Source organism: Acartia tonsa, chromosome 10 (assembly GCF_053477335.1).
Source record: "Acartia tonsa isolate MP-2025a chromosome 10, ASM5347733v1, whole genome shotgun sequence".
Lineage (NCBI taxonomy): Eukaryota > Metazoa > Arthropoda > Copepoda > Calanoida > Acartiidae > Acartia > Acartia tonsa.
In genome coordinates, this window is record NC_137269.1 from 2,967,844 (window position 1) to 2,990,009 (window position 22,166).

The 22,166-nt window shown below is 32.2% G+C and overlaps 2 protein-coding genes across 2 annotated transcripts; both read left to right on the forward strand.

The window, feature by feature from the left end:
- The first annotated feature begins 723 nt into the window (after window positions 1-723).
- Window positions 724-17,010, forward strand: LOC145329182 (pseudouridylate synthase TRUB2, mitochondrial). The gene is made up of 16 exons (XM_080173218.1): window positions 724-771; window positions 1,142-1,184; window positions 1,616-1,674; window positions 2,318-2,367; window positions 6,554-6,595; window positions 7,959-8,023; window positions 8,449-8,498; window positions 8,827-8,967; window positions 10,475-10,555; window positions 12,449-12,513; window positions 12,834-12,922; window positions 13,718-13,754; window positions 14,696-14,774; window positions 15,083-15,131; window positions 15,644-15,740; window positions 16,730-17,010. The coding sequence occupies exons 1-16, from the start codon at window positions 759-761 to the stop codon at window positions 16,949-16,951; spliced, it is 1,182 nt and encodes a 393-aa protein (XP_080029344.1). The 5' UTR covers window positions 724-758; the 3' UTR covers window positions 16,952-17,010.
- Window positions 16,730-20,898, forward strand: RpL12 (ribosomal protein L12). Its single transcript, XM_080173219.1, has 6 exons — window positions 16,730-17,405; window positions 18,519-18,629; window positions 18,878-18,994; window positions 19,331-19,488; window positions 20,238-20,307; window positions 20,775-20,898. Exons 2-6 carry the CDS (start codon window positions 18,537-18,539, stop codon window positions 20,832-20,834), a joined length of 498 nt encoding a protein of 165 aa, XP_080029345.1. The 5' UTR covers window positions 16,730-17,405; window positions 18,519-18,536; the 3' UTR covers window positions 20,835-20,898.
- Window positions 20,899-22,166: the final 1,268 nt, after the last annotated feature.

A 22,166-nucleotide genomic window follows, 5' to 3' on the forward strand; every position in this document is an offset into this window, starting at 1 on the left:
GAATTTCAGCCAATCACAGCGCGGCATTTCGTAAAATGCTGTGCTCTCATTGGTTGAAAGTTGGCTCACTCCGATTTGGCGCACCATTGAAATGATTTAAAGATCCAGCTCAGATGGCCAAATTTTACTAACACGTTTTACAATATTTTTAAAAATCTTGATTGTTTAATTAAAGTACAAAACTTTTTTATCATAAAGGGGGAGGTAGGTTGTGCTAAAATTCCGTAAAGGTGTGAGTTTTAAGGCTTAAAGACAGTAATAGAACGTTAAAATTTATGTTAACTTAGAAAAAAAATGTATTTAGTTCTTTTCTATAAGGAATACACATATTTAATGAATATTACCTATCGTTCTTCTACTGTTTTAAAGCCTTAAGACTTACACATTTACGGAATTTTTGCCCAACCTACCTCCCCCTTTTATTTAACAGGGGAAGTGAATTTGTTCATCATCATTTATGAAGTATATAAATTTGTTCATTGTCTTATCCCTTTAGATCCTTTGCTTGCTTTAAATTGTCATATATTTTATTTTTTATTGTGTTCCAATTTTTAAGCTTTGTTTTACAAACTTAGTTCTGAATTTTTATCAACAATATTTTATATTTTTGACTTGCTTTTTGAAAGTTAATAAACATATTATATCAATATTTTTTATTATATGTACAATCTATTATTATTATATTAATAGGTATAAAGTTTATACAAAATAATATTTATTTATATTTACAGATTAAACAACCATAATTATCTATAAAAATGACACAATTAGGTAAATTTTTATTAATGATAAGCTATTCTACAAGTCTTGTACGTCAGTTGGTTTGTCGGTAAAGCTCGTCGCGTAATTTAAAAAATATGGCTTCTATAAGGTAAAGTAAAGCTAATGACAGATGGACATATTAAACAAAAATGAGCCATCCATCTCTCGATATATGATTACTTGAAAAAATACCTTAAAACCTTCCCTGAACATATAAATAGCTTCACTGTTCGTTACAGACGAAAAACTTCACTACTTCCTATAATAAAAATCGTCCTCTTTTTATACCATTACCTAGTCATTAAATCGCTTTACAAATGAACAAAATGATATTTTCAAAGATTTTTATTAAAAAAATATAAATTATTATATTTTTTAGTTTATAGTGCAGATGCCTGGCGGTTACTTCATGGAGTAGTCAGGTTGATACTTTTTCTCGTATTCATTCGAAACCGATTAATATCCTGTGGATTAGAACCGGTTCTCATCCATGAGAAAAAAACTATGTTTAGCATTGTAACTATTATATCCAGTTTTCTACGAATATGAAAATGTTCAATCATAAGATTGAAACCAGTCTTTTTAGCCCATGCCTTCGGCATCTCGAGGCTAAGAAAACTGGTCTTAATCCTATAATTGTACATTTTATATCTGCCGAATGCTATTATGGTGGGGGTGTTCAATTCGATAACCCATTTTTTTTATTTTAGACATAAAAAAAAGTAAAAGGAGAACTATATCAATTCAGCAGTTAGCGAGATTCTTCGGTACAAATAGACAGACAGACTAACGGACATCCTGTTACTTTATTATAAAGAGTATTGCTCTTAATTAAGTAAAAATTTAATTTTAGTGTTTATAAGCCTCCAGGAATGGCACCACGGGCAGCAGTGGCCCTTATAAAGTTTAGATTAGGAATATAAGCATAACAAGTAAATTAAAATTTTATAACTTGAATTTGATTCATAGAAGAATAAAAGAGAGAAAGTAGGTATTATAACTTACAAGTTTATTGTTAAACCTTTTTCAAAACCAATGCCTTTACTATAACTAGGGTCTGTCCGTCCGCCCGTAACGGATAGCTCTTATTGTTAGTTAGGCATTTTAGAATTGTCCTATGGGTTTTAAATTTTGTATGATGATTCTTGTAACAATTAGGTTTGATTTAAGAAGCGTAGCAGCTTTATAATCGTTACCAGAAAGTCCGTATGTCCGTTTAAAACATGCCGTTTCTTATTTTTTTTTACAAAAACTTTTTGAATGGTATATTTCTCATATACATCTGATTTTTAGAATAATGATTTCTAGGACAAAGTGCAATATTATAAATGAAGCATCTCTAGAATCAAATCCTTAAAATGAAAGTATGTCCTCATACATTATCCTGTATTTACTCAATTTTGTAACAAATGTTTGTATGTAAAATTTTGTTAAGACTATAAAGTCTATAAAGTTTGGACACCCTACAATTCTTTTTTCCTTCAGTCTGATTTTAGAGCTTCTCCTTTATGGATGTTTTCATCCTTGTTACTTGTTATGTTGACACCTGAATAACTAGTTGATGAATTGAACAAGATGGAAAGAAAAGTGGACCCAAGATTTCTTACAGGAATAGATTTTACCTTAAATTAAACCTTAATATGGATGGTGCAAATCAAAACGAAATTGAAAGCCCGTATCTCAGTATAGATTTAAAATGTTCCTATTTTGACAACACACAACTCATTAATAAATTTAAGAATTGCAGGAAGATAAAATTCTTAAGCTGGAATCTTGGTTCCTTACCCTCGAAATTTGATGAATTTAAAGAATATATCAATTTTCTTCTACAAAACAACATTTATTTTGACATAATTTGTATTCAAGAAATATTTTCAATTATTGATCAAGATCTATATAAACTTGAAAATTATAATTTTGTATTTTCATCTAATAAAAAGGGGAAGGGAGGGGGAGTTGGAATCTATATTCATAAAAAACATAGATTTACTGTAATTGATGATTTATCATATTTTGAAGAAAATCTTTTTGAATCTTTAACATTGAAAGTTATTACTGAACAGAAAAAAAGCAATATAATTAGTTGTGTCTATCGTCCTAATTCTCCAATACAAGGCATGAGTTCTAATGATCAGATGGAATATTTTATTGATAAAATATCAAATTTACAAGCAGCACTGTCATCTTATAAAGGTGACTCTTACATCATGTCTGACTTGAATTTAGATCTCCTTAAATTTGAATCTCATTTAAAAACAAATGATTTTATAGAGAACACTTTATCTAACGGGTTTTTGCCTTTAATTACTAAACCAACTAGAGTTACACATGCTTCATGTACATTGATTGATAATATTTTATCTAATTCTTGCAATAATACATTGGAATCTGGCGTTATTCTGAACTCAATTTCTGATCATTTCCCTATTTTTCATGTTAGTTCTCAAACACAAAAAACAGAAAAGCCTAAAACATTTATCAGCAGGGATATAACAAGTGAAAAAATTATTCAATTTAATGCAATGTTAAACACAAACAACTGGGGTAATGTTCTTAATGAATTAAACCCACAAATTAGTTTTGAAAACTTTCATGAAGTATTTGATTGTGCTTTTAATTTACATTTTCCCATCAAAGAAGTTAAATTTAATAAAAATATTCATAAAATAGAGGGATTTATGACGGGAGGGCTTATGATTTCTAGACGAAAAAAACTTGAGCTAGGGACAATTTATTCAAAAAATAAAACACCAGAAAATAACATTGTATATACAACATATAGGGACATTTACAATAAGGCAATAAAAGATGCAAAGAAAATTTTTTACAGGGAACAACTTAATCAAAATAAAGAAAATCTAAGAAAAACCTGGCAAACTTTAAGACAAGTGATCTCAAAATCAAATGACAAGACATCGTGTATAGATGAAATAATTGTCAATGATACATCTTACAGTAATAATCATGATATTTCTAACAAATTTAATACTTATTTTACTTCAATTGCTGATGAAATTGCCAGCCAAATTAACCCTTCCCCACTTAATCCGTGCGACTTTATTCCTGATACAGACAGTGTATTTAAGCTAAGAGAAATAAATATTCATGTTCTTTTTAATTTAGTGAAAAAAATGGAAAATAAAAAGAGCTCTGACATGTTTGGATTATCAAATTGTTTATTAAAACAAATTATAAATAGTATTGCCGTACCTCTTGTTCACATTATTAACCAATCTATTAAAACAGGTCAAATTCCTTCACAATTAAAAATTGCTAAAGTTTTGCCAATTTTTAAATATAGTAACAGCTCTAAAATGGATAAATGTAACCCTGGCAATTATCGTCCAATAAGTTTGCTACCTATTTTTTCAAAATTGTTAGAAAAAATTGTATCTGAACAACTCACAAGATATCTTGAATTTAATCAAATTATCTATGAACATCAATATGGATTTCAAGCAAAAAAATCTACACTACATCCTATGATTCACCTTTTGAATTATCTGGGACAAGCAAAAAATGAAAATTTAATTACTATAGGGGTATTCTGTGATCTTGCTAAATGTTTTGATACAATTTCGCAAACAATTTTATTAAAAAAACTTAAAAAAATTGGTATACATGGATTAGAATTAGAATGGTTTAAAAACAATTTAAGTAATAGAAATCAGTTTGTTTATACAAATGGCGAAAAAAGTGATTTATTAGGAATCAGCAAGGGTGTCCCACAGGGAAGTATTTTGGGCCCAATTTTGTTTCTAGTTTATATCAATGATATTAAAAATTGTACTAGCTTAATGACACTACTCTTTGCAGATGACAGTAATTTTTTGATATCAGGAAAAGATTTGAATGAGATAATTGAAATACTCAACATTGAACTTAAAAATATCTGTGATTGGTTTCGTTGCAATGAAATGTCTCTTAATCCAACTAAAACTAAATTTATGATCTTTAATAAAAGGGAGGATTCCATAACTTGGGACCAAATTAAAATCAAATTAGATTTTAATAATGAAAATGAGAATGATACAGATAAAATTAGATATTTGGGTTATATCAACCAACAGAGTGAAATTCCTGCAATTAAATTTTTGGGTGTGTTTATTGATTCTCAACTTAACTTTAAATACCATATTGAATATTTAAGGAAAAAAATATCTAGAAGTTTGTTTTTAATCAATAGAGTTAAGCATATATTATGTGAAAAATCCTTAGTAACACTATTCCACTCTTTTATAAATAGCCATTTATTGTATTGCTTGCCAGCATGGAGCTGTGGCTTAGAATCATCTATTAAGCCTTTAGTAGTTCTACAAAAAAAAGCTATTAGAATTATACACAAATCCGCTTATAACAGCCATACGCCACCTTTGTTTAGGAAAATTAATGTTTTGCCTATTAAGGAGCTATCTATTTATACAAAGCTACTATTTTTTTATGATTTTATTCGCTGGAGGCTACCAAATTCTTTTGATGGTGTATGGATTAGAAATAATCTAAGAAATCAGAGACAACTAAGAAATTCTAGTGAGTTTTATATTCCAATAGCCAAATTTAAAAAAATTGAAAGGTTTCCATTATTTTCATTTCAAAGACTATGGAATAATTTTTGTCATGAAAAAGATCTTTTAAATGAGAATATTCCTAAAAAAACATTTGCATTAAATCTTAAAGATGAACTTTTTAAATCTATATGTAATATTGAAGAATGTAATGAATGCACTTAAAATATATTGATTTGCCTGGATTTATTAAAAACCTTACATTATTAATTACAGAAATGGTTTTAAAATTTAAGAAAAACTAGCCTTAAAATTTGTTGTAACCCTTCTTTCCTTCTCTTTTTCCCCTGTCCATTTAATTTTACCTACATTTATTTTGACATTATTATTTCTTATTTTTCTTATTATTTTAATGCCAACCTAAAAAAGGCAATGCAAACATCTCGGATACGCATATTCCTACTTTTAGGGAAGCCTAATCAGTGCCACACATAACATCTAGTGTTAGTCATGCAATTTAAATTTATAAATATTATGAAAAATTGTAAAGTACACCTGGTACTAAGCAGTAGCTTGGTGTACTATTGTATGTACTGCTTCGTAAGACGGGGCGTAATCTGTCACTGAATAAATGTTTTTTATGTTTTTTTTTTTTTTATGGTGTTATTGGTGGTCGTTTGCATGATGAACCACTGAACCATTATTGTTTTCCTATACAATTATGTAGCTTTCCATAGATCCCCTAATTTTCAGGAACTTTGTATTAGAAGGGAGAGGAAAATGGAAAATAGCATAAAACTTAAAGACTGAAATCTTAAAATTAGCTTAAAACCATCCTGGGACCAATGTTAAACTTCTCGAATATGAAAAACTCAATTGGTTCAGTAACTTTCGAAATTTCAATCTTCAGACAACAAAAATCTTACTACTTTATAATAGAATACTACTAGCGGCTTCGCCCCTAGCCTCTAGGGGCTTTTTTTCCCCAAGAGGTAATTAAAAAAAATGTAGTACATGTAGTGCAGCACCAAATAGTTGGTATCATCTGCATCATAAAAAAAATTTATGGGGAATTTTTATTTTTCGGGGGTATTTGGGTGTCCCACCCCTCAATAAAATAGCCTAAAACCACCACAGGACCAGTAGGTACATTCCCTGAAAAGTAGAATCCGATCGGTTTATTGGGGACCGAGATCTTAGAGGACGGACAGACATCAAGCTACTTTGTATTATGGTTAGTACTATAGGTATAAGAAATATTGATAAAATCTGAAATATTTTTGTAAACAGGAAGAAGTAACTATCTGCAAATTGATCCTAAGAAACAGGCAGGAATTAAAACAGCATTGAAAAATATAAGAGGGGCCATAGAGAAAAAAATAAAAGAGAGGAATCGAAGCAACTAGAAGACGAAAATAGGCAGTGGGCCTAGAGGCCTACTTAGCGTTGTTGCCGCGCTAAAATTTATTGCTATTCCACTACTTTTCAAATGGGAGGATTAAAAATTATTTTAAAAAATATTTTTTTACTTTTTACTATTTCCATATTTAGGGCAAGAATATTAGATTAGATATTTTCGTTTTAATGTTTTAATTAAAAATTACATAGAATTTTATTTTTATTTTAAAAAATTTGTTCATTTAAGATGAATCCTTCTATTTCTAAAAAGAGGAGAATTTTTTTCATAATGAACATTCAGCTGATTCTGACCGCCCACGGCTGTTTGCTAAATATCGCTTTTCTTTTTATTCACATTATTATTTATGATTGACTTACAAAAAGCCCTGGGCGGTTTTTGATTTTCGTCTGCTTCTAAATTTAGGGATGGGGAAGTAGTATTTTACCATGAAAAAGGGGTGAGTATTCATCCTCTTATCCTTTTTCCTTATGAGAGGGGCGTAATGACATCTAAACTTAAACAGTGAGCAAAATGGTCTAAATATTGAGCTAGATTCTTGTAACTTGGTACATAAGCCTAGTCCATTAGGTACTACATCTAAATGAAAAAAATCTAATTTTTTTTTATTTTTAGGTTAGGTAAGAAAACCCTGCGGAAATGGGATTTTTATGCCTTTTTGGTCTATATTGATGTAAAAACTTGCTTTTATTGTTTATATAAGTTTTTTTCCTTGAATAAACTATGTCTATTCATAAGGACACAATTAAAGATGATTCAGTGATCTTTGCCTTCAAAGAGGGGGGGTTGAAAGAAATCAAGACGCTAAATTTTGACTAACAATGAAGGATCCGCTACAAAAAAAAACCGGGTTCCGGATTCGGACTCCATAATTGGCTAAAAATAGTTGTAAGTATCAGGAAACAATTTCTAGATGTTTAAGGGTGTGTATGTCAGAATGGTGCAAACTTTTCTTGGGGCATTACAAGCTTGATCCACTCTCTGAAACACATCAGACTATTAGTATTTGTATTGGATTGCACATTGACATAGACAGCATAATAACATCACAGAAATTAGATCTATTTAACTTTATAGCCAGCATTCTTCTTATTTATCTTCAATTAGTATATCCCTCTTGATGTCGTTATCAATACAAAATCATCATCTTATCCTTAAATAGGGAGATGGTAGATTGGCGCACGGATGGATAGTAGTATTTCTTCAATTCAAAAAGGCAAAAGTTTTCATAAAAGCTAATCTTGTTTAATGCTTATCCTGACATGTGACTGCAGGGAGGACAGTATATCCCACAATCTCAGCTGTTAGAGAACCAACTTAAAGTACCTGCCACGTTAAGGTAACACCTTATTTTAGTGGCGTGCACAGAGTTTTACCAAGGGGGGGGGGTCAAAATTTGACCACCCTATTGAACCAAAATCGAGAGTAGTGTAGGGGGAACAACAATAGGAGTGTATTTTTAGTTTTAGGGAGGTAGATACACCCCCACAGGTATCCAAAGTTACTCAAAACTCCCAAAAAGTTCCACTGTATTTACATCTGAATTTTTACCCCCTTCCCTCCTAATGGATGAACTAACTGACCAATAAGTGATTTCCTTGTTATAGGCAAACTAAATCTATGACAACTTTTTTCTAGTCATAATATCCACGTATATTCCCTATTCATTGTTATTATTTTAAAGAAGATATATCTTAAAAACATGGTTGACTCGTAAGTCGACAAATTTTATCTATAATTTTTTTATTTGAATTATTTATCTAGATCTTACAATCTACTATCTCAAACAACAGAAAATGATCTCCATATACCTAGTAAGTTTATAATTTATTATTTGTGATTTTTTTTTATTAATACCTATTGAAATTCTTATACAAAAGTATCAGGATATGTGTCTTTTTGTTTTTCTGAATGCGTTTCTTACTAAAGAATCTCGCTTACCGCACAACCAATATGGTTCTCCTTTGCATTGTGTAGTTTCTTATAGGTTCTGGAAAGGTTTACAACTATTTTGAGGGAGGATATTACCAACCTTCCAAGAGAAGTCGCCCATAGCAAAAATGACACCCAACAATTTTTTTACGTTTTTTAACTAAATTTTGAAGTAAGGGACGACTTCTACTAATTTTTGATGATTTTCAGAAATTGCTCAAGAAAAAGAAGACCTAACTGAAGATTATTCCCCAACACTCCACAATAATTATAAAGCTGACAACCACCCGGATTTATTTCAAGAAGATTCTCAAAATATTCTTGATTATTCCTCTCACCCTTTAGTATTAGGTAACGGATAGCTCTTTTCGTTAATTTCAGCATGTTAGAATTGTCCTATCGATTTTAAACTTTGCATGATGATTTCTATAAGAGTTAGGTACAAGTTAGAAAGCGAAGTAACTCTATAATCGGTACCAGGCGCAAGATGTCCTTACGTCCATTTTACACATGTTGCTTTTTAACTTTTCTAACAACAAATTTGTATGTGTTAAAATTATCCGATTAGTCTGAATTTTGGAATACTGATTTCTAGCACAATAAAGTACATTGTTTTAAGCGAAGCATCTCTATAATCAAGTCGTAAAAGTATATGTATGTCCTTAAACAATATCCTGTATTTAAGCAGTTTTTCAACAGATTTACTTACAATTTTGTTTCGTTAGACTTTTATACATTCATATTCTGATTATTCAGTTCTGACACTCTTCAAGTTTTAATTTTCGTTTGTCTTACCGTTTCAGAGCTTAGCTTTTATGGATGTTGTCATTCTTGTTTTATTTTAATTTTAATTATATGGGTAATTTCTCTGTAGAGCAGAACCATATGATCGGTCGAGCGGTTTGAGATCTTATGCTACAGACAGATAGACATCATGTTTCTGTGGTATCGGTTTTCCCTTTGCCTTCTCTTTTTTTCTGAACGCCAAAACTTTTAAATAATTTGGGGAGGGTACCACCACCTTCCCAAGAAAAATCGCTAATTGAAAAAATGACACTGATTCATTAAAATTTAAAATTGTATTTTAAGGGGGAAGAGTCGATTTCCCTACCCTAATCTAAAGTGCCCCTATAGGCTAGCATTTCATATAATGATGATTAGTGATGGCAATCCGTTGAATTTTTGGGCCGTATTAGGATTCCAGATTCTTAAAGAATCCGTCAAAAAAAGTGGCGGATTCCTTCGGATTCCGGATTCTTATTTTTGGCGGATTCCGGATTTTAGCAATATTTTAAAAGGATTTTAAAAAAATTTTTAAAATTAATTGCTACATATGTCCTAAAAATCAATGTTCTTGGTTTTCTCTATAATTCACTTCCGAGAATCGAAACAGATTTTATAAGATATTTTCTCGTTTTCATTCGAATCCGGTGGATAGGAACCGGTTCTCATCCATACGAAAAAACTATGTCTAGCATCGTATTACATCCAGTTTTCTACGAATATAGAAATGTACAATCATAAGATTAAAACCAGTTTTTTTAGCCGGTGCCTCCGGCACCCCGGGGCTAAAAAAACTAGTTTTAATCTTATAATTGTACATTCTATATCCGCGGAAAGCCGTTTATAATACGATACGAGAAATAACTATTATATAATAATGAAAATCTTTGCCTTCAAAGAGGAGGAGTTGAAAGAAAAAACTCAAGACGCTAATTTTGGCCTACCAAATAAGAATCCGGAATTCGCTATTAAAAAACGGATTCCGGATCCGGTTGCGGATTCCAAAATTGGCCAAAAATTGGGCGGATTCCGGACACGGATTGCCAACCCTAATGATGATCCTTGTATATTTTAGGTCCTGGGTACGAGGAAACAGATTTTACAATCCAACCATCAAATTTTCTTACCACCAAAGAATCCGGAGTTTTTGTTCTTTGTGAGTATAGTTTCTTCGGGAATAGTCCTCTTCGTAACATCGCCCCATAAGGGGCGATTCGTCGTATTTTTAAAATGGCTTTTTATGGGTTGTTTTAAGTTAGGTTAGGTTATATTGGGTTAGGTGATTGCCCACCAGGGTTAGGTATTTAGCCCCGCCGGGTTAGAGCCCGCCGCAGGGGCTAGAAATAGGAGAAAAGCTACTGTAAAAAAATACTAAGAATAGCCCCATAAGGTGCGATGTTACGAAAGGGACTATACCTGTTACTCCTTTATTTTGGGAGGGAGGACACATTGAGTTGTAAATTACTCTGGTACCTAAATTTTCTAACCACGTTCTCTTATTCATTAGCCCTTGCTACTTTTATAGAATTTTGAATTGTTGGTACCAAACTTGTAGTGTCTATAACTTTTTTTTGAATCAACTGCAGTTCACGGTACAATATTGCTGGTAACGAATATTTCCAAAAATCTATGAATTTTAAAGGCTGCTAGCTGCCAAACGGCTGAACATACAGATCATGCCCGCACACTATTTTAAGTGGCATAAGAAGGCCTACAAATAATCTGGAATAGCCATAAATAAATAATGCATAATTATCTTGCAGTGCAGAAAAGCTTTCCATTTGCATCATTGGATCTTGGCTATTCCAGATTATGCCGCATAAAATGGTGTGCGGGTATGATCTGTATGTACAGCCGTTTGGCAGCTAGAAGCCTTTAAAATTCAAAGATTTTTGGAAATATTCAGGAATATTTTACCGTGAACTGCAGTTGATCCAACTTTTTTTTATCCAATAATTAAAAGAATTTACAAGTTGAATTAATCTACAGTAGGGGAAATCATCATTTGGGATTATGACATAATGAACAGGGATCCAGGGATAGGTGATTCTGCTTTCTACATTTCTGTCTGTCCTATACAAATATAGCTGGTGCATTATTTGCCAAATATGAAAATACAGGGTGTCCAAAAAATAGGAAAATATTGATTTGATCAGAAAACACTATGGCCAAACATACTAAGACAAATATTAGAGCAATTTGAAAAAAATAGCCAACTTGGACCAAGTTTTAGCTCTACAGACGCAAAAATCACATTTACAGGGTGTCCCAAAGTGAAATTTGACAACCTTATAGTCCCTGGTGGTCCGAACCGTTATATACCACATATGCCCACAGATAAAACACAGGATTTAAGCCAAAAAAATGATATTTTTTCGGACAGGTATTTTGGGTATTACGCTAGATATCCAAAATACATTTTTTGTTGGACACCCTGTAAAATTAGAGTTTTGGCCAAAATAGAATTATGTGCGCTTTTTACATGAATAAACGATCATTTTTGTGTATAAAATGTATAGGTTGGATGTAAGATTGAAGAAAAAATTAATTTTTAATTTTTTTTTTAAAAATGGGTGTTTTTTAATTTTTGTTACCTACCTTCATAGATAGCTAGATATCTAGACATCCAGGGACTCTGGAACTTTTTTTTTTGGCTATCCAGCATCCTTGAATCACTCAACGGACCAAAATATAGAGTATTAACAAAATCGGAGAGGTAGTGCAGAAAAGTGGTACACTTGACAAATAATGCACCAGCTTCAAAAGTAAATTCCATGAAAAGCAGAGTGAAAGTATGTAGGTACATTGGTTTGAGAGATCATAATTGACAACCCCATAGACGTCTAGTGCTGGGGGTAAAGGGGTGTTTACCACCCTCAAACTTAGAAACCCCTTCATTCTACCCCCTCTTTATAAAAAAATACATCAGATTATCCCCCTTCAAACTTTTAAACCCCTTCATTTTACCCTCTTAAAATAAAAAAGCTTGGATTTCCCTGGACAGACCACTCTTATTTTTTTTATATGTCAAAAGAGTTTTTTTCTTAAGGTCTCAATAAAGATGTTGGTATGGCGAAAAAACTTAGAAGATTAATGCCACTGAAAACATACGAGGTATGACCAGACGTTTTTGAGATCTTATGTATCATTCATCCAAACCATTTTGTATTATGATTATGATAAGTTGTTGAGTTAGCTGTTATGCCGCTAGAGGCATTAAGAGGCATATCTGGAATTAAATTAAATTTTTTATTTTGGTGTAAAGTAATTTTTTTTCATTTTTCAAAGGTATTTTCTCTTAGAGGGTGGAACTACCCCCCCTCGGCCTCCCCCCCTGAACTTAAAGTTTGATAAGGAGAACAATGTCAGTTCGGTACAGACAGACACCACAGACATCATGTTACTTTTAAGTAAGGATTGATAATAATTTGTAGATTGATTGTGAGTTTGGGAAGCACACAAGAACAAATTTCTCCGATGGCAAAGTTATAGCCAAGGCAACCTGGAAACATCTTATTAGCAGGTCTATACTATACGTGATTTTCATCTGTTGTTGGGGGTCAACACTTAGTAGAATTGACCACATTTACATCTGCCCCCCAAGTATTATTTTAGATTTATTTCGTTTGTTGGTTAAACCTTATTTCTGGCAGGTAACCTTCAATATAGGGGGTATTTCAGCGGTTTCTCTCAAAGCGCAGTGTCAAACCCTTAACATCCCCCTCCCTATATGTAACAATTTGAAAAAAAGTACGGGGGTAGTTTTTCTTTGTTTTTGTTTTACTTTGTAGGTAAGGTCATATTGGGAACAGGGTAGCCCTGCATGCAGGGTGAAGGCCTCCCAAAGGAGATAGTCAAAATAAAACATCAAAGGAGGTGAAGGGGTTTTTGTGTTCTTGCCAGGTAGTTTAAGGGAGAGAACTAATATTTCAGATGATTTTAAGAAACCTCAAATTTTAATAGTTGCGAAGACAAAACTTTTTACGCCTTTTGAAAACAAGCATATAGAATTTACCTTTTCCATAAATGCCCTTTCGTTATTTGTATGGCTCAAGGACTTTTAAAACCATAAGGTTTTATGTGTTATTAAAAAATCCCAGTGTGTCATTGTAAAAATAAATTGATTGGTAGATGTAAGAAGAAATTTATTCGCAGTCAAGTCAACCTAGTATTTTATATTAAAAGAATAAGGTTTCATGAAAACTAATTTCCTTTTTGGTGACATTTCAAAATTGCGATCTAAATGTGTAAAGAAAATATTTCAATCGATGCTAAATATATTGCCTTTTTGTCGGTGCTTAATAGAATTTAATTTTAGGCGTTGGAGTTTAGACCAAATCTGCAGCAATATAGAGGTAGCTTTTTTTTTTAAAGCAAAGCTTTTCTATTATTAGAGTCGGTCCGTCAGTACGTCAGTCTGGGACAGTTAGCTTTTTTCGTTGATTTAAATAGGTTAGTATTGTCATACATATTTTAAACTTTGCATGATGATTCCTATAACGATTAGATACGATTTAGAGGTGTGGTGGCAACTCTATAATCATACCTCCATGCTGATTTTTTTTTACTTTTGTATGTTATTATTATCCTATTTATCTGATTCCTATTACCACAAGGTACAATGTTATAAGCGAAGCATCTCTATAATCAAGTCCTAAAAATGTAAGTATGTCCTTTAAACAGTATCTTGTATTTAAGATATTTTGCAACATATCTTCTTAAAATTTTGTCTAGGCTTATGCATTAATATTCTCCTTATTCAGATCTGACACTCTACAAGTGTTAACGTTCGTTTGTCCTACCGTTTCAGTGATTCGCTTTTTTGGATGTTGTCTTTCTTGTTAACTTAAACTCTCCGGGCCCAAGGTTGTAGAGTAAATTGGAGCGCATTCGCTCATTTTCGGGTAGGTAATGGGTTCGAACCTCGGCGTAATCACAAGGTTATTACTTAATACTTAATTTAAATATTAAAATTTAAACAAATGTTGCTATGTCACAACAGAAGTGTGCCTTGAATGTTAAAAATTCTTGCTCTATATATGCGTACTGTTTCATAAGATTGAAAACAAAAAATATTTTATGTTCTTGGGAAATTAAATTCAGGGCTCGGCAGCCGCGCTTCGGCCGCCTGTAAACCTCAAGGAAATTAAAATTTAACATTTTTAAAAATTAACTGGAAGTCTAAATAACTGAAACAAATACGGCAATACCTCTATTCAAAACCTTTTAAAGAGTCCAAGCGCGCTGCTGCCGAGCCCTTAAATTTAACATATTTTAATATATTTTATGTTTTAAGGCTTCGCACCAGCGGCAGGCTTGGATAACAGCCAGAGTTGATCCACAATCACAAGAAGGATTCGAACTTGCGTGTAAAGGTTGGTGCTAATACTTTTTAAAAATCCGTATTTTATCAACTTTTGATAGAAATTTTAATAATAATATATTAAGCATCTCTATAACTTAACCCTAAAAAAATAGGTAGTTTGTCAATAAAAAAGATTCCTGTATTGCAATTTTGCAAAAAATTCATAAACAATTTTTTTAGACTTGTAAATTGATATTCTGCTGATTAAATTTTGACACTATACATGCATTTTTGTTTGTTTGTCATAAAATTTTATCTTAGGCACTCGCTTTTATGGATTTTGACAGTCTTGTTTTATTTTATTTTTATAATTTCTAGGACCTATTCGACCTCACATGATGTCCGATACTATAATTTACTCCATCAGGTAAATAAACTTATTTTCATTTAATTTGTATTCGTAAAAATAGAAAGAAGGGTTAATGTCAGTAAGCTTTTTTTCAGGGGGTAAAATGATGAGTTTTAAAGGCTTTGATCAGGGCAATCTAATGTATTTTTAAAATATTTGAAGGGAGTAAAATGAGGGTTTTAATGTCTGAGGGAAGTAAACACCCCTTTAACCCCCCCCCCCTCTGGGACGTCTATTTAGAATTAAATAGAATTAGAAGTTTTTTTAATTAGGGCGATAAGTTTCAAGAACCCTGGAAGTTTTAGGGATAAGACAATGGACGTTAAATTGATATACATCTCCAATAATGATAAAAAATATCCCTTCTGTAGATTAAATTATATATTAAAAGGTTTTAATTTTAGATCCTATTAATGAAAATTTATTAAGGTACTCAAAACTTTTAAGCCAACGAATAATTAACATGGTTATAAAACTTTGGGTACTGGTGTAATTTTCAATCCATTGTCCCCATCGAACCTAATTTTTAGATGTACGAGTTGGAATTTACCAAATTTTAGCCTGAAAATTCAATGTGTTGGAGAAAACCATGAGTTTCTACTGGAGACCATCGCGGAAATTGGAATCAGGAATTTAAGCAAATTTAATAAAAAATAATATATGAACTTCACCATCTTCATTTTCAAAAAAAATTAAAAAGAACAGTAATATATCGCATCGTATTTTAGAGAGTTTCTGCGGATATTAAGATTCAAAATGAGATTAAAACGTTAGCTAATAAAACTTGTATTGATTTTATGATTTTTATTTTAATGTTCGTGCAAAATTGTCTGTAATACGATGATTTACATGATTTTTCTTACGTCTGAGAACCAGTTTTAATCCAACGGATATTCAATCAGACAGACAAACGGACCTAGGCTAAATCAAAAAGTTTATAATTAATTTCTTAGCATTAAATATAATTTTATTAACGTTTAAATCGTTGAAAATGCGAGTTCTAAATATTTTTTTTTTAAATAATCAATTCTCATTATTTATAGAAATCCTTATCCCAAATATTTAAAAGTCGTCGTTGTACTTAACAAGTTACGCGGCATTTTCCAGGATCAAAACAGGGTTGCCGACTTTTATAAAATTAAACTTTGTTGAAATTATTACTGTAACAAAAATATTATTTTTTTTCATTTTATGATATTCGTTATGTGGCTTATCATTGTTAAAACTAATAAAATAATTAATTTTTTTATATAAATTTCGGCAACCCTGTGCACATGTTGGGTTTTACATTTAGCACACGAGAAATTTGTCTGCTACAGTTCGTTGCAGTATTACTGCACGTGGAGTATTCTTGAAATTTCCTAAATATTTTTTATATTTATTAATTTATATAGTTCTCATCAATGATATTTTAATTTATTTACAATAATTAATATCGTTCATTAGGTTTTTATTTTCCAAGTACAAGTGGATTTAAATTGATTAGGGCACTAATAAATAGTATTAAGATGTTTGTCTGTGTATAGCGTCAAACAAAACATTGTTTATTGTAGATTATTGGATATTATAACACATAAAGTTGTAATTGTTTTAACTTTGCTTAAAATTTTACTACTAGATTGAAAACTCATGCCTACGCTACAAAATTGCGATGTTCTCAAGTTGGCTGCTTCGCCGCCGAAGATACTTTAGTTCTAGAAGATCTCACCCTGGAAAATGTGCTTCACAATATTTCTAATAACAGAAAAATATTAAATGCCAATGATTCATTGTTTCATAGTAATTTTAGGACTGTAAATTTAAAAGATAATGTCCATAAGATGATATCCTCTTCTTAAATTATATGATCAAAATTTAACTTGTAATTTGATTGTCAATTGTCTATTTTTACAGGAAAGGTATTTTTAAAAAGTATAATTATGTATTATCATGAAAACCGGTTTTGTAACAGGTTAGAATGAGTTGTTTTCACAAGAGATCTTTGCTTTTGTTTGGTTACAATATGTTTATTTTCATACTTCTCAAATATTTTCTAGCAGAAACTCCAATATAAATGGCTATATCGGCAAATAACCATTTAATGATTTAAGTTTCCGTGATCATAGAATTAAATTTAAACTTACATTTTCCTAATAAACCAAACTTAATCTTAAAAGCATTGATCTCTTAAAATTTAATTTCACTTATTGATGGCAAATCGAATATTTTCAGAGGTGTAACCTAAAGTGGTAGTCGGACATTTTCAAGTGTGCCCTCATCCACCATCTCTGCTTTGTATTTACTTATTTCCAGGTGTCTAAACTTCGCTCTTGCGCTCAAGTATACTCCTTGTTATTGCCAGTAACAATTTTAGATTGATTATATATAATGCGTTCTATTCTATTATTTACCCTATTTGCCAAGGGGTAGTTCCACACAATGCAGTTAAACTTAAAATGAGTTACCCTATATAGTTCATTCATTAAAATCTGTAACTGCTATTGCATAGCATATACCTAATCTTAGTTGATACCTAGCTTAAATTTTGGCAATATAATCAGGAGTACCTAGTTATGTAAATCCATGAACCTTTTTTTGTGTGTGTTCCTACAAAACTTAAAATGAATAATAGCGGTGTAAAGTTCAATTTTAGTTTTTGTCACAACTAAATTAATTGCAACAATCTCAAAGTACTTCTGCAGATTACTTTCAAATCGTTAAATGCTTTTTGTGGAATTATCAATTTTCTTTGTCCTATATTAGAAAAAATGTTTAATAAAAAATTACTAGCAATAACAAGGAGTGTAATGTCAAATTATTATCTACCTTAAAATTAAATTAGTTCACATCCTAATGTTGCTGTAATTCAACCTTTTTTTTCTTATCAAAAAATTTAAAGTTGGTTAAACCAACGATCAAATAACTAGAACGATTTACTTTACCTTCTTTCTATATATGCTTCGATCATAGATTAAATGAGTTTATGCCTATCCGCCTGATTTCAGTTAACAAAAAGATTAGATTCCAGCAACATTCCAATGTGAACTGAAAATCATGTATAGCATTTTAGACAACTTTCCACGGATATTGAATTAAAGTACTATATAGTTAAACCAGTATTGTAAACTCTGAATGGCCGAAGGATCGGGTTTACATAACTGGTAGGAAATTTCTTCACTTTTATTTTAATGATTGTGGAAAATAGTCTTTAATATGATGTGCTATACATGACTGTTCGGTTACTGGTATGACTGAGAACCGGTACTAATCCAGCGGTTATTAATCTGTTTCGAAGCCATACTGAAAATTAAGTAACTTTTAATCTTCTTTTATTTGTTATTAATTTTAGATTCCTTTAAAAGCTTCATTCTTTTGCATAAAAAATCTAGTATTAGGTAGGTAGCTAATATTAAAACTAAAATTCAGGAAACCTAATCTACAGCCATGCCTCCCAAGTTTGATCCCAATGAGGTTAAGTACGTTTACTTGAGAGCCGTCGGAGGTGAGGTCGGAGCCACAGCTTCTCTTGCCCCCAAGGTAACATATTTTACCACAGGGATGCATATTCTGTTAAGGAGGGGGGGGGGGGGTAATGAGAAAAAAGGAAAGCATGAAAAATTAAGCGTACATTAACAAATTTCTTTCCCCTCCCCCTTTAGTTTGGCTACAGTGCCATTTATTACCAATTATCAATATTTTCCCTATTTTATTCTTGGGTAAAGATGCATGAATTTTGAAAATTGCACTTGAAAGTTCTGCGATTAAAATTTTAATATTTACTTTAGGTCGGTCCCCTTGGTTTGTCTCCCAAGAAGATTGGTGACGACATCGCCAAGGCCACCGGAGACTGGAAGGGTCTCAAGGTCACCGTACAGCTGAAGATCCAGAACAGACAGGCTGCGGTAAGTATTTTATTGTTTACCACAGATTAAGGTTTGTCCGTCTGTATGACAGTCTCGTAGCATTGTACCTGCCTCGAGATATTTAAAAGTATTCTATTTCTCTTCATTTTACGCTCAGAAATTCTATTTGTTGGAATAAAGGGGGGGGGGGGGCACTGAACTGGAAATTATGGCACCCCTAATTTTATATTAACACGTTCAACTAGAGCTTCAAATATGCCCTCTTCATAGTAGAGACGTTAATAATGGTTCACAATTTGTATATCGCAATTGTGTTCGTCTGTTTCATTCCCTGCATATTTTAAACTATTCATTTTGCAATATTTTTTATTCTAGGTGTCCGTCGTCCCTTCAGCCGCTGCCCTGATCATCAAGGCTCTGAAGGAGCCCCCCAGGGACAGGAAGAAGGTGAAGAACATCAAGCACAACGGTAACGTCACCATGGATGACATCATCGCCGCTGCCCGTGTCATGAGGCCCCGTTCCATGGCCAAGTAAGTTCCCCTATCTATAATACAAAGTAGAACGATGTCTGTTAAAATATAATAAGTAAACCTTTCCTGTACTAAGTAAACTAAAGATAGTTAAACTTTGATTGTATAGTCCCTTTCGTTACAACGCCTCCTAACTATTTTCACAGTAAATTTTCTCCTAATTCTAGCCCTTGTGGCGGGGGGGGGGGCTTCAAAACCCTGCGTGGCAATTCAATTGCAACTCCTAACCTAAAATAAATTGTCAAAAGCTACTGAAAATCAGGGTTTCGGATCCGCAAGGATCCGCAAGGATCCGCATATTTTGAGTCCAAGGATCCGGATCCGCAAAAAAATGCGGATCCGGATCCGGATCCTTAGACTCCAAAAAATGCGGAAAAAATGGAAAAATCTACCTAAATTTATATAAAATCTCAGACATTCTCTTGATGAGAGCCAATCTTTAAGGTTTAGGTTCAGACTTGAAAATTAAAAGTATTTTTGACTTCGAATTGAAGAATTAATTTTTTTTGAAAAATTTGGTGATTTTATTTTTATTGTCAAAGATCCGGATCCGGATCCAGTAGGATCCGGATCCGGATCCGGATCCGGATCCGCACTGACCAAATTTTGAGGATCCGGATCCGCATAAAATCAATGCGGATCCGAAACCCTGCTGAAAATACGAATGAAAACGTGATTACACCCATCTCTTATTGTATGTTCTTATCCGCGGACAAATACAAGGAATTCAGTGTAAATTTTGTTTTTAGGGACTTTTCCGGTACCATGAAGGAAATCCTTGGAACCGCCCAGTCTGTCGGCTGCACTGTTGATGGCATGGTAAGATTTCTTCTTTTCGGAAACTTAATTGACTAGCGGACACGTCCCTAAAGGCCTCCACGGGCACGTAAAGTTAGAAACAGGGATGCGGAGCCGTTTCATTTTGGTGTAACTTCTCTCTAGGGTGGGTAGTGGTAACCTTCCCCAAAATAGCTATAAACCTTACAAGGATCTATGAGAAGCTACACTGAAAGGAGCAATGATTCAGTGGTTAGCGAGATCCTTTAGTGCAAAGAGAGACCTCTTGTCTAGTTGTCGATTTAGGTCGCAAATTACACCCGCATTTATTGGTCAGGCCGTTTATTCAGGAGAAAGGAGTGGGAAGAGGAAGGGGGAGATCGTTATTTTAGCCTACTACAGAGTACACTTTATAACGTATAGAACATGAAAATCTGGTGTAATTTAAGTATTTTTAACCTTTTTTTTCAAATTTCCAATACACTATTTAATTTCACGTATTTTTTTAGCACCCCCATGACGCCATTGAAGCAATCAACGATGGATCCATCGAGTGCCCAGCCGAATAAACCTGTAGATAGACTGACAGCTGTGTCAACAAACAAGTTTTTTCCTGTTGAAATCTTATTATTGCAAAGTGAATTTATAATGCGAGTACATTACCATCTGAAATTATATTCTTGGTCTGTGTCAACTAAATGCATTTATAAATAAACTTATGAAAAAAATGTTTAGATATTTTTTTTGTTAAAGCTTAGCTTTTCTGTAATTAGGGTCTGTCCGTCAATATCTGAAAGATTCTTTCATTCGTATAACTATGTTAGAATTGTCCATAATATTTTAAACTTTGCATTAAGATTCTTGGAGCAGTGTGATACGAAAAAAAGCGTCGCAACTCCATAATTTTTACCAGGAAGTATGTGCGTTCATTTAAAACGTGCAAATTTTTAACTTTAGAGTAATATTTTTTGTATGAGAAAATTATTTTAGGTATTAATTTTTGTGAATGATTCTTAGTACAATAACGCTTAAGAAAGTAAGCGAAGCATTTCTAATTAAATCAAAAAATTTAAGTATGCTTTTTTTTTACAGTATCCTTCATTTTTTGTTAAATCTAAGCTATTACGTAATCAGGGTAGGGAACTCCGTGACTGATTGTTGCCGTTAATTAAGTAATGTTAGAATTGTCCAATAGTTTTCAAACCTGGCATTGAAGTAATTCGGTAAAATTTAGTATCTCTTTAAAAGTCCGTGTGTCCATTTAAAACTAGTTTTGAATTTATTCCAGAAATTTAAATAGAATATGTGGATATGACGGGGTAAAAAAATATCTATCAAGCTTGCTTTTTAGAATGGTCCGTTCGTTTATCCTGTGTAAGGAGATGGCCGGATAAATAGCGTTTTTTTTAGCTAGCTGCTACAATGATAATTTTATTACCTAGTAGATTATATGAGAATCTGGTGTAATATTGAAGTAAAATATTCTGCACAAAATCACGAAACCTTTACCTAAATCTAACATAAACAAGGATGACAACATCCATAAAAGCGAAGCTCTGAAATGGAAGGACAAACGGACATTACCACTTGTATAATGTCAGAACTGAATAATCAGAATGCGAATGTATAAGAGTCAAAGTAAAATTGTAAGTAAATTTGTTGAAAAACTGCTTGATACAGGATAATGATTATGGACATACTTACATTTTTAGGACTTAATTATAGAGTTGCTTCGCTTATAATATTGTACTTTGTTGTCCTAGGAATCAGTATACCAAAAATCAGACCAATCGGATAATTAGGTCACATACAAATTTGTTGTTAAAAATGTAAAAAAAATCAACATGTTTAAAATGGACGTACGGACATTTTGGTAATGATTATAGAGTTGCTACGCTTTC

What these genes read in the sequence shown, in the direction of transcription:
- RpL12 (XM_080173219.1), top strand. Translation starts at nt 18,537, where the DNA reads ATGCCTCCCAAGTTTGATCCCAATGAGGTTAAGTACGTTTACTTGAGA. An exon ending in TCCAGAACAGACAGGCTGCG is followed by an intron (nt 18,995 to 19,330) that starts GTAAGTATTTTA and finishes TTTTTATTCTAG; the next exon opens with GTGTCCGTCGTCCCTTCAGC. An exon ending in AGGCCCCGTTCCATGGCCAA is followed by an intron (nt 19,489 to 20,237) that starts GTAAGTTCCCCT and finishes TTTTGTTTTTAG; the next exon opens with GGACTTTTCCGGTACCATGA.
- LOC145329182 (XM_080173218.1), top strand. An exon ending in TTACTTCATGGAGTAGTCAG is followed by an intron (nt 1,185 to 1,615) that starts GTTGATACTTTT and finishes ATTTAATTTTAG; the next exon opens with TGTTTATAAGCCTCCAGGAA. An exon ending in CCATCGCGGAAATTGGAATC is followed by an intron (nt 15,741 to 16,729) that starts AGGAATTTAAGC and finishes AATTTTACTACT; the next exon opens with AGATTGAAAACTCATGCCTA.